The following is a 12,659-nucleotide window of genomic DNA, read 5'->3' on the forward strand; positions in this document are numbered from 1 at the left end:
AAACAAACAACCAAAAACAGACAATATAGGAAACTAACCACACACACACACACACACATATCTCTCACGCTAGGCCCTATTTATCAACCTCAACCAACATTGGAAGTAAAACAACCAACCCAACAACTAACCAGCCTTTCAGTAGCACTTTTGTGCGTTGCAGCGAGACGCGTTAACAACCACATTGTAAAGAAGAGTGCAGCGGTAGTCTCGCACCGTGTGTTTGTCTCACCTACATACATCAGTGTCAATAGTTACGTGTCTTTCATCTCACGCGTGAAGGGCATTGACACTACTGGAACACACTAGGCGTGCCGAAAGCATTTATAGCATTCTTAGTTGGACTGAACCCCACTTTTCCATGATCAAAGACACACTCAGCTTAATTTGTAGCGTTCTGATAGGTATTATACGTTTGGCTATTTTGGACGCTAGAACTAGTAGAAGTGTTTACTCGCATTTTTGTGCCGACCCTCTTTGACATGTGAATGAGTGTTTGTTGGAGACATGTGTTATGTTTGTGACTGGCGCTAGGTGACTTTGACATCGAATAAACGGTCGTGAATATGTAGAGCACTTTGACGATTATTGTCAACTGATTTTAAACGACATTTTGTGCTAGCCGGCAAAGGTGCTGCTCGAGAATGACTGTGTCCCTGATATTTTAGCCTTTTTTTTGTGTCTCCCTGTGTGCGCACCTACAGCGTTTAGTTCTTGCAAAAATCACGTATATCTACGATATTTGGCATTCAAACGGTACTGGAATTTGATTTAAAAAAAATGTGTACAGCGTTTTAGTTCTTGCAAAAATCACGTATATATTACGATATTTGGCATTCAAACGGTACTGGAATTTGATTTAAAAAAAATGTGTACAGCGTTTAGTTCTTGCAAAAATCACGTATATCTACGATATTTGGCATTCAAACGGTACTGGAATTTGATTTAAAAAAACCGACAACAAACAAAACAACAAACATCAAAAGCTGTCGATCGATAGAATTATACACGCCTTTTTATTTAAATTTCATTCTATTTTATTATTCTGTTTACTTCTCCAACAGATAGAACTCATAACTTGGTTAGGTAAATGGGAAGAGAGCATGTTTACACTTCCCACCGCTAAAACTTCCCACCAACACTTCCCACCGTTAAAACTTCCCACCAACACTTCCCACCGTTAACATTTCCTATCAACATTTCCTACCGCTAAAACATGAGCACACAAAGCGGTTATGCAGGGCGTTCATGTTGATTCCGACATCGGTCACTTGACATCTCCATTGCAGAAGTGTAGCTGCTTTTCAATCCAGCATACATATAGGTATGTACACACATAGACATAGACGGACAGAAAGCTACACACCCATTTAAATATATATATACAGACACACACGCGCACATGCACTCATACGCACGCACGCACGCCCACACACGCACGCACGCACGCCCACACACGCACGCACGCACGCACGCCCACACGCACACACACACAAGCCTACGCACAGACAGACACAAACAGAGGAACAGTCAAACAGCAAGCCAGACACAGACAGACTCACAGACACACTGACACATACTCTCTCTCTCTCTCTCTCTTTCAACGAGGGCTGGATGTAAAAAAGCATAGTCTTGTCTTGTCTTGTCTCTCCCCCCCCCTCCCACCCCGCCCTGCCCCATCCCCATCCCGCTCTTTTGTGGAGAAGCAGGTGAAAGCGGTTATCCAAATAATTATGAAGAATACACAATTTTGTCTCCGTAGGTCCTAGATTAGCATATGGTTAATTTAATGTTACATCAATGTCAGTCAAATGGTGATTCTTGGTACTCATGAAAGTAAATTTCAACCTTGAACAAAAGAATTAACCAAATGAATTCTGTCCTCACAGCTGAATCAGGACACGCGGAAGATGTTCCGCTTTATTGGCCGGAAGCTGAACAGCCGCCATGGTCCTCGCGAAACCAAGGTCAAGGAGATTCATATACTTCCGGGTGAGGATGATGCCGACCGGATGTGGGCCAGGCGCATCGCCGGAAGTGCCAACAGTCATTCCAGTAGTGGGTCTGAAGCCACCACGTGAACATTGGCCAATGACGTTTGACTTGAGACGTGTGCTTATGTGTGTGAAGGGGGGGGGGGGGGTCAATACCCAGCAGACATTCCGACGAGATGCTGTTGTGCGATGGATGTGGACATTCTTTCACAGCTGAAGGACTGTTCTCAACATTGTCACTGTTCAGTAATGACGTGCAAAGGTCAGTGTGCAACGCTGCTGGTCATAGAGTGTCAGGTTCTGACGATGATCATGAAAGGCCAAGTTTTGTTCCCATGAGGAAAATTAAAACCCTCTCTTGGAAGATTCTACAATCTAAAAAAACGGACTCTTTAATTCATTTCCAAATAAACCTCAGGTTTACATAAGATTTTGGCCACCAATCATTGTACCGTGACAGCAATTTGTTCAGGTGTTCCAAGAACAATAAGTACAGTAAATTAAAAAAAAACAGCACCACCAACACCACCAAAAACAACAACAAAGAAGATTGCAAGCCAACACCCGGCAAATGATTACACGCAGCTCTCATTGTTTCCGTGTGACGGGTAGGCCAGCAAGGATGAAGTTAGACATTGGAGACATAACTCACTGTCAACCGTGTTTTGGGACAGATGACAAGTTGAAGGTTGAAACAATTAGAGTAACAAATGCTCTTACATCACTGCTGAGACTAGAATGTTGTTCCCTTGTTTCAAAAACGATATTAATTTTTCAATTTTTTCATTTTTGTTTTTTTTGTGTGTTTTTTTTGTTTTAAGATCCTTAGGCGTATTAATTTCCTGACCAAATGTTGCATTTATTTTTTGTCGAAATCACAAACCAAATTATTGTTTTATGTAAAACGGGGCTGCAATTCAACATCTAGGCAACTTTTGTGTATACTGATTAATTTATAAATGTGTGTAAGATTATGGTCTATTGTGTTTAGAACGGGTGTCTGTGATTATGACAGATATTTTACAAGTTCCATAATATTATTGATGAACCATTTAATTTTGTGTTTGCTACTTGTACAACTAGGTATGGGAACTCGACACGTCAGTATTGTGTTCGGAAGCGTGTTTTGGGTTCAGAGAAAAAGACAGTATTGTGTTCTGAAGGGTGTTTTACGTTCTCACACAAAAAAGACGCGCAGGTGAAAGTACTTCCTTCAGTTCTTGCATTATTCATGCTTGTACAGTACAGCCGCGTCCTAGGTTGCTCGCTGTTTCGAGATGTGCCCATAGTGGGTACAGCAATTGAGAGAGAGAGAGAGAGAGAGAGAGAGAGAGAGAGAGAGAGAGAGAGAGAGAGAGAGAGAGAGAGAGAGAGAGAGAGAGAGAGAGAGAGAGAGAGAGAGAGAGAGAGAGAGAGAGAGATGGATGGATGTTTTATTGTTCTAATCAATGAGTTGATTTTGACAATTTTCAGACAAATGAAATTGGTGCATAAAACGAAATTAATAAGGGTGAGATACATTGGGCTTTAAACATAGCCTACACATGCAAATAAGTGAGGCAAAATAAAGAAAGAGCCTGCCAAATGTTGAGACATAATCATGAAAACATAGCTTGGAAAGATGATATAACTTAAGCAAACATTGTCAAACGACACCAAGACACATACACAGATATACACGTACAGACAAGGACACGGGCACACACACACACATACAGATACACACGTGTGTGGGCACACACACAGCAAATTATATGCAAATATACACATCTGAAGCAGTCATTAAATGAGAGAGAGAGCGAGAGAGAGAGAGAGAGAGAGAGAGAGAGAGAGAGAGAGAGAGAGAGAGAGAGAGAGAGAGAGAGAGAGAGAGAGAGAGAGAGAGAGAGAGAGAGAGAGAGAGCATAACGTCAATGTTAAGCGCGCTGAAAATCCGTGTTTGTCTTGATATTTTTTATGAACTGACCTTCGTGACATTGTCACCAAACAAATAGGAAGTGACAGCTAAACTGTGAACAACCAAACAGAAGAAAGATGAAAGCAGAAAAGCGCTTACGCTACGGCCGCATAGAGTATACATTTATGTTGTGAAGGGGGAGGTTTGGGCTGTAAACACCGTTTACAAAAATGCTGGCAGAGGTCCATACTTGAATGGAAATCTGCTGTTGATACCGCCATGTTTCACATACTACAATGCCGCTCTTCGTAACTACAACTGTCAAGCAAAAATAGTTCAGTCTTTCTCTTTCCCTTTACACAGCTGTATATTTTTAGTCCGACTTTTAACCTCGCCATGACTTGCGCTGCGCGGGGGGTACAGTGAAGTGTGGGCGACAATCTTGACCTTCGACTGACTGGGGCCGACAAAGAAAAACCCAGTTAGCAGTCAGCACGGGCAAACAGAACAGCTCAGTTCCCTCACTTAAAGCTGTGGTCTATTTATGACTTTCCGCGGCTACGAGGTTGAAAAATAGAGATACAATCATGTACAGAATTCTGTACAGCAAACGCTACCCGAAACCCCACCTATACGGCGTGTATGACCTTGAGAGCATCAGTCAACGCTTGAATTTTGCAGGGATAACATCCGGTTTGCTCTCTCAAGACTGATCATATTTTATCTTCAAGAGAGATCGAGGGGAAAAAATAAACTCCCCGGCGAAGATTCGAACTCTCGACCTCGAGTCTCATGTCCTAACCACTAGGCTACTGCGCCAATTGAGAAAAAGAAGGAAAAACATTGATATAAATTCATGTTATGTTATTCTTGAAGCAGCATGATTTATATCTCTATCCGCCCATTGTTCAGAAGTGAATACATGTATAACTATTTCTTAGATGTCTGTTTTCAACTGCACAGAGCTTTGGAGAGATTCAATTACTGTTCTTGTCATTTTTCTTGCATGTTGTAAATAGAGATATCGCAGCTATTTGCATGGTGCGAATGTCGGCATGACGGTGTAAACATGTACTGCGATTTCGTGAAACATGTTTGCAAATAAAGGCAAATTTTAACGTTTTTGCAACGCATGAATGGTAATTCAAGTGTAGAATGATATAAAATTATCTTTTTTTTATTTTATCTTTGACAACACTGGTGAAGTGGCCTAGCGGTTAGGACCTCGGCCCCGACAATTCGAGGTCCTGAGGCCTTCGAGTTCGAATCCCTGCCAAGTCGTTTATTTTTTCTGCGCGATCCTTCTTGACAAATATGCTCAGCTCTGAGAGAGCAAACCGGATGTTACCACTGCAAAATTCAAGCGTTGACTGAAGCTCTCGAGGTCATACACGCCGTATAGGTAGCGTTTGCTGTACAGAATTCTGTACATGATTTTATCCCTATTTTTCAACCTCGTAGTCCCGGAAAGTCATAAATAGACCACAGCTTTAATCGACTGTACATGTACATGTTGTTTGAACAAGCAGTTCAGTATTATAGCAACCCCCCGCGGGTTAGGGGGAAGAATTTACCCGATGCTCCCCAGCATGTCGTAAGAGGTGACTAACGGATTCTGTTTCTCTTTTTACCCTTGTTAAGTGTTTCTTGTATAGAATATAGTCAATGTTTGTAAAGATTTTAGTCAAGCAGTATGTAAGAAATGTCCTTTGTACTGGAAACTTGCATTCTCCTAGTAAGGTAATACATTGTACTACGTTGCAAGCCCCTGGAGCAAATTTTTGATTAGTGCTTTTGTGAACAAGAAACAATTGACAAGTGGCTCTATCCCATCTCCCCCCTTCCCCCGTCGCGATATAACCTTCGTGGTTGAAAACGACGTTAAACACCAAATAAAGAAAGTATTATAGCACATGCGCGCATTATTCGCAAGGGTGTGAGCTGGCCAGAGGACAGTTATTCCGGGCAGGGTCAGTTTGTCTTTGCAGGGCTCGATATCTTGGAATGGAAGCCAGGGAGTGCAGAGTGAGGTAGTGTGTGTTACTTACCTGACTAAAATGCTAACGGTGTGGGCCTTAGTTAGTTTATTATTACTCCAGCTCCTTCCAAGGTCGGTCCAAAAAGCCCCTCCGGGGTTGGGGGTGGTGGTGATGGTGGTGGGGGTGGGGGGGGGGGGGGGTTTGACAGTTGACAGTTTCTGTAAATGACGTGACACCAGTACTTATCCCCACCTACGGCCAGGCCTCGTCAGTTCTCTCCCCCTACCCTATTCTACAGACAAACACACAAACACACACACACACACACACTGACACACACACACTGACACACACACTGACACACACTGACACACACACACACACTGACACACACACACTGACACACACACACACACTCACTGACACACACACACACACACACACACACACACACACACACATTTACATCAGCCCCTCCGGTTATTGCATTTCGTATTTTCTGACCGGAGAGCCGATGGGGGGGGGGGGGGGGAGGTCGGTCGGGAGGAGATCAAATAACTATACCTGATGTTTGCTTCACACGAGATGTTCTGATGACAAGAAAGGAGAAAAGCACAGAAGCATCTCCTGAGGTTATTGCAAGCCCCCTGTCCCAAGACCGTATGATGACTGGCGCACTTAGCCCTAGGCAGACCGTCCGCCTGAATCCTCTGTAAGTCAGGCACTCTGCTATTTTACTGAGCTGCAGTGCAGTGCAAGCGGGTCTCTGGCCCAACGGTAGGGGACTTGCTGTATTTCTTTGTTTTCGTTATTACTCCCTGAAGTTGTTTCTCAAGTACTATTTTCGAATTTGAGGTTGTTTGGAATAATCGCTAAGGCAATAATACTTTGCAATGCAATTGTTTGTACATATATAAAAGGCCAATATGACCACAGGCTTTAATCCTTCAGCAAAATGTTCGTGTGTATTTTTAGCAGGATTGCGTATGATACATTGTTTTGGACTCGTATAATTCTTGTAAGAGTCAGATTTTGCACAAAAAAAAAGAAAAAAGACATCCACACATGATGTTAAAACTGCTTTGTATGGAAACAGTCACTATCATGACCAAAGCTGTTGAAAGTTTTCATTCCAAGTATTCACATGCGTTATGTTTTATGTTTTCTTACTCACAAGAATTGCCGTGAAAGTAGATTACTCGTCTGTAAATGTCATTTGGTCCTGACAAAGCGTTCCTTGTTGGAACAAAGCATGTCTGTTTGCATTTGGTCAACCATTCTGTACTGGGAGTGACACGTCACAATGGTGGATTGTTCATGTGTGTGCTACGAAACTTCATATATGTTCCTACCTGCCATGTTTAGTGTAGGTGCTTACGGGGCACAGAGACAGAGAGAGAGAGAGAGAGAGAGAGAGAGAGAGAGAGAGAGAGAGAGAGAGAGAGATCACTGTTACAATAGTCTTTTGTATTTCTAATTTATTTCATTTTGTATTCATGTGTTTCTGTATTTAGTTTTCTCCGCGGTATTCTGATGGCAATCTATTGTCCCATTTGTTAAAAAAAACAAAACACCATGAGCTTTAGTTGGGTCGCTTCCAGGAAAGACAGTTCACGCTCCAGCCTTCAAAAAGAAATTCAATAGTGGCCTGTAATGTGTAAGTCGCAAGTTTATTACCACGAATCAGTGCGAAAATATGGCGAGAACAGATTTCTGGAATTTGTTAACCAAATTCTGTTTTCTTTTTGGTACCAGACCCAGGTAAACACCTTTTTACAACAACAACAAAAACGAAAAAAACACTACCAACAACAACAATTAAAATAAAATATCCCAACGTGTTTTTCATGCATTTCAGGCTAGTAATAGCTCCTGCATGTGGACAACTTGGTCAATAAAGTTTGAAGACTTGTGTGAAACATCTCAGTTCTGCTTTGATTGTCCTCACCTGGTATTAGCCCCTCGGCATGGACGATTGAACAGCCCGTCTGGGCTCAGTGCCACTTTCTTTCTCTTCGTCTCAGCTGGGATCGATCTCCAACACAACTCAGTATTACGAATGCATGGCGTGCCGGTGTGAGTGCGATTGTGGTTTGAGTTTTTTCCCCATTCTTCTTTGTTGTTGTTGAGTGTTGCAATTGAACATTCATGCGTCCACTGAGGAGGAACCCCTTATCGCCAACGCTCCAGCAGTCTGTTGGAAAACAAAAACACCTTCACTATTGTCAAGTTCAAAGTGTTTCGTTCTTTTTCTGTTAAGTTTGTGTAATGTAAGGTGCCGTTTGTCAAATGAATTCACCGCTGATTCAACAACAATAAAATAGACAAGAAAAACAAAACAAAACAAAACCCACTCCATACCCTCCTCACTCCCCCCCCCTTACTCTGAAAACTAATGATTAAAAAAGAATGTGCATGGAGGAAAAAGAAAAGAAAACAGGTCGCGTAAGGCGAAATTACTACATTTAGTCAAGCTGTTCTTCTTCTTCTTCTTCTGCGTTCGTGGGCTGAAACTCCGACGTACACTCGTGGTTTGCACGAGTGGAATTTTACGGGTATGACCGTTTTTACCCCGCCATTTAGGCAGCCATACGCCGCTTTCGGAGGAAGCATGCTGGGTATTTTCGTGTTTCTATAACCCACCGAACTCTGACATGGATTACAGGATCTTTTTCGTGCGCACTTGGTCTTGTGCTTGCGTGTACACACGGGGGTGTTCGGACATCGAGGAGAGTCTGCACACAAAGTTGACTCTGAGAAATAAATCTCTCGCCGAACGTGGGGACGAACTCACGCTGACAGCGGCCAACTGGATACAAATCCAGCGCGCTATCGACTGAGCTACATCCCCGCCCCAGTCAAGCTGTTGAAATCACAGAATGAAACTGAACGCACTGCATTTTTTTTAACCGAGACAATACAGCTTCGTACGTCAATCCGTCGTACGTCAGGCTACTATACTCTACAGCACGTCTTTCACTCTGTCAGGCTACTACAGCACGTCTTTCACTCTGTCAGGCTACTACAGCACGTCTTTCACTCTGTCAGGGTACTACAGCACGTCTTTCACTCTGTCAGGCTACTACAGCACGTCTTTCACTCTGTCAGGGTACTATACTCTACAGCACGTCTTTCACTCTGTCAGGCTACTACAGCACGTCTTTCACTCTGTCAGGTTACTACAGCACGTCTTTCACTCTATCAGACTACTACAGCACGTCTCTTTTTCTTGTTGTTGTTTCGTATAGTGTACTGTGATTGATTTCCTTTCTCCATTGTCAACATTGTGACACAGAGAAAGGACGATTGAGGTATTTCGCTCACTGGGCCTTGCTATTACTGTGTGCGTGTTCTGATTTCAGTTTGTTCCGATTGTGTGTCATTTGTTTTTTGATTTCAGTTTGGTGGTGCTTTGTTCTTTTTTAAAAACACACAACTTTGAATACATTCTGTTGACGTTATTTTGTGTTGTTGATTTGGTATTACGTTCCGAGAGAGAGAGAGAGAGAGAGAGAGAGAGAGAGAGAGAGAGACAGAGAGAGACAGACAGAGAGAGACAGAGAGACAGAGAGAGAGAGAGAGAGAGAGAGTGTGAGTGTGTGTGTGTGTGTGTTTGCGTGCGTGAGTGCGTGTGTGTGCATGCGCGCGTGTGTGTATGTGTGCGTGTGGGCGTGCGTTAGCGTGCGTGCGTGCGTGTGTGCTAGCGTAAGTGCGTACATGTATGTGTGTGTCTGCAGGTGTAAGTGAGTGCGCGCGCACGCTCTTTGAAAGAGGCAGACGTCCAGTTTGATTTCAAGGTGAAAAAGCAGGCGCAATCAAAGAACTGCACGGTCATTGTTCCTTCGCAAACCTGCAGGCGCTGTTACTGTCGCATTGCGTCTGTTTGGCCAATGTACACTCATCGCAGTCTGACAGACAAAATGGTCGATGAAATAATTCACACGAAACGAGCATGGAATATTTGCTGATTAAACAAACAAACCTCCTTTCACAAACGGAACGTGGGTGGATGATAATGTCCACGTGGCTCAGGATGATCATGTTTGGTTTTGATCACAATCAACACAAGCTGATAATTTGAAACAGTTGAACACAGATTGCACGATGTATGATTAAGCAAAGCAGGCGGAACGCAATGATTATACAACAAAAAGAAGAAAGAAAACCAGGATCTAAAAGCCGGATTGGACCGCTCATGTTCATGCTTGCATGGTTTTTAAAAAAATGTTAAATTTCGATCAAACGCACACGCACGCACGCACATATGCACGCACTCACAGACACATACACACACTGTGAGACACAAGCTCCCCACTGACCCTAATTATTGCATATCCCTGACACACCAACCTCCAGTCAATTCTCACGTTCAGCTGACCCATATACAGCGCTTTGACTTTGTCCGCACTTCATTAGTACGCAGATCATAATTATCTTCTCAGCCATTTCTCAAGTCTAGCTGACTCTTATCAGTACAGCGCCCTGATTTAATTAGTTCAGACTTAATTAGTACACAGATCATCTCCTCTCAGCCATTTCTCATATCCAGCTGACACATATATCAGTACAGTGCCCTGATTCTGTCAACGGTTAATGTGGGATGCAGATATTGTCCACTCATGCCACTGGCCTGGTTGTGCAACAATGCGGACACATCGTGTACGGTGTTGACAAAATGATGGGTGTGTGTGTGTGTGTGTGTGTGTGTGGTGTGTGTGTGAGTGTATGTGTGTGTGTATGTGTGTGTGTGTGTGTGTGTATGTGTGTGTGTGTGTGTGTGTGTGTGTGAGTGTGTGTGAATGTGTGTGTGTGTGTGAGTGTGTGTATGTGAGTGTGTGTGAGTGTGTGTGTGTGTGTGTGCCCCTCCCCGCCCGACAGCAGTACCTAGTGAAACCATTCTGTCACAACTATTAGTTTGTGTCACGCTAGTTGGTCATCTGTATTATTCACCTGTTTGTGCTGCGTCATTGGATGCTGGGCATTCTGGGATACCGGATTTGTCTTCACACCTGCGCCGTGAGATGATCGAGTGGTCAGATTTATCATTTCCTTTTCTTCTACTGACATCTTATTCCCCTTCAGCCGCCACCCCCCCCCCAGCTCCCTCCTCCAACGTATTGGTTCCCTTTTGCAACCATGCCAGCCTCGTTGTTAAAGACAGCGTCCTTTCCGTGTAAATGGTTGTGATCGCCCCAAATTTAATGTAAAACGCCACAGATAGGTTTACATTGAAGTAGGCTATCCTTTACACTTCAAATTCACGTCATAAACTGTACACCAGCTCCGTGAAACGACTCCAATGGTAACGTGTTGTGCAAAAAACCATCCGTCTTGTGATACTGAAAGTGTGAGCCCTTTATTTAAATTGAGACTAGTACTGCCCACATGATGTATTTCAATGTTACAGGGATCTCCAGGAACAAAGATGAAGAAATACTTACTTCTTACTTTTCTTTGTACAACAACCAAGAACTAAGCATTGTCTGAAAAAAACGCGCATTTAATATTGTAGTTGCCGTGAGGTACAACTATCAAGGTGTCTGAACCTTTAATTGGAGTGTCGTCTCGACATGATCCATTGCTGTAATATTTGCACCATAACCCCGAGATGCGTGTTCACAAATCCCGCCTGTCTCGTGTGCTATTGCTCAAACTCCTATCGCAATGTGTGGGTGCACGTGAACCACCATTCTGCTCTCCTTTGTTTTGTTCTCAGCTCAAGGCCAAACACGTTTGATAAATTATGTTCTCTAAACCTCCCTATTATGGTCTCCACATATTGTCATTTATTTACTGTCGGCTTTAAACCCCGCGCTCCACATAAACGTTACCAGCAAGCCAAGGATCCCAAGCATAACGCGGTGGGACGTTAAGGTTCCTGAACATTTGTCCTGGCTGGTCAGATGACATTTTATTTATTTATTAAGGAGATTTCTATAGCGCATAACTAAAAGCACTATGCGCTTTAAAGTCGTGACGATACAGCAGTGTACTGGGTTGACTACGGAACTTCACCAGTTGTTGGCACCACACAAACGAACGAAAAACTGTCGGACAAAACGTTCTATTTTAAGGTTGCTATTTGATTAAATGTCTCATTTCCTCATTTGACAAGCAAAACTCTTTCGTTTTTACATTTAGTCAAGTTTTTACTAAATGTTTTAACATAGAGGGGGGAATCGAGACGAGGGTCGTGGTGTATGTGTGTGTGTGTGTCTGTCTGTCTGTCTGTGTGTGTAGAGCGATTCAGACTAAACTACTGGGCCGATCTTTATGAAATTTGACATGAGAGTTCCTGGGTATGATATCCCCGGACGTTTTTTTTTCCATATTTTCGATAAATACCTTTGATGACGTCATATCCGGCTTTTTGTAAAAGTTGAGGCGGCACTGTCACACCCTCATTTTTCCATTAAATTGATTGAAATTTTGGCCAAGCTATCTTCAACAAAGGCCGGGGTTTGGTATTGCATTTCAGCTTGGTGGCTTAAAAACTAATGAGTGAGTTTGGTCATTAAAAATCGGAAACTTGTAATTAAAATTATTTTTTTATTAAACGATCCAAAAACAATTTCATCTTATTCTTCGTCATTTTTTGATTCCAAAAACATATAAATATGTTATATTTGGATTAAAAACAAGCTCTGAAAATTAAAAATATAAAAATTATGATCAAAATTAAATTTCCGAAATCGTTTTAAAAACTATTTCATCTTATTCCTTGTCGGTTCCTGATTCCAAAAACATATAGATATGATATGTTTGGATTAAAAACACGCTCAGAAAGTT

The 12,659-nt window shown here is 42.6% G+C and overlaps 1 protein-coding gene and 1 long non-coding RNA gene across 2 annotated transcripts in view; both read left to right on the top strand.

Annotated features, from left to right (window-relative positions):
• LOC138981369 (uncharacterized) overlaps positions 1 to 3,579 on the top strand; it is a 16,420-nt gene extending 12,841 nt beyond the window's left edge. The window contains exon 4 of the mRNA XM_070354262.1: positions 1,890 to 3,579. Within this exon, the coding sequence (XP_070210363.1) occupies positions 1,890 to 2,081 (192 nt within the window). The 3' untranslated portion in view covers positions 2,082 to 3,579. The remainder of the gene's footprint in view (positions 1 to 1,889) is intronic.
• Positions 3,580 to 6,065: 2,486 nt separating this feature from the next.
• Positions 6,066 to 9,331, top strand: LOC138981370 (uncharacterized). Its single transcript, XR_011460622.1, has 2 exons — positions 6,066 to 9,045; positions 9,076 to 9,331. It is a non-coding gene; the product is annotated as an uncharacterized lncRNA (long non-coding RNA).
• The last annotated feature ends 3,328 nt before the right edge of the window (positions 9,332 to 12,659 follow it).

This window comes from Littorina saxatilis, linkage group LG12 (genome assembly GCF_037325665.1).
Source record: "Littorina saxatilis isolate snail1 linkage group LG12, US_GU_Lsax_2.0, whole genome shotgun sequence".
NCBI classification, from domain to species: domain Eukaryota; kingdom Metazoa; phylum Mollusca; class Gastropoda; order Littorinimorpha; family Littorinidae; genus Littorina; species Littorina saxatilis.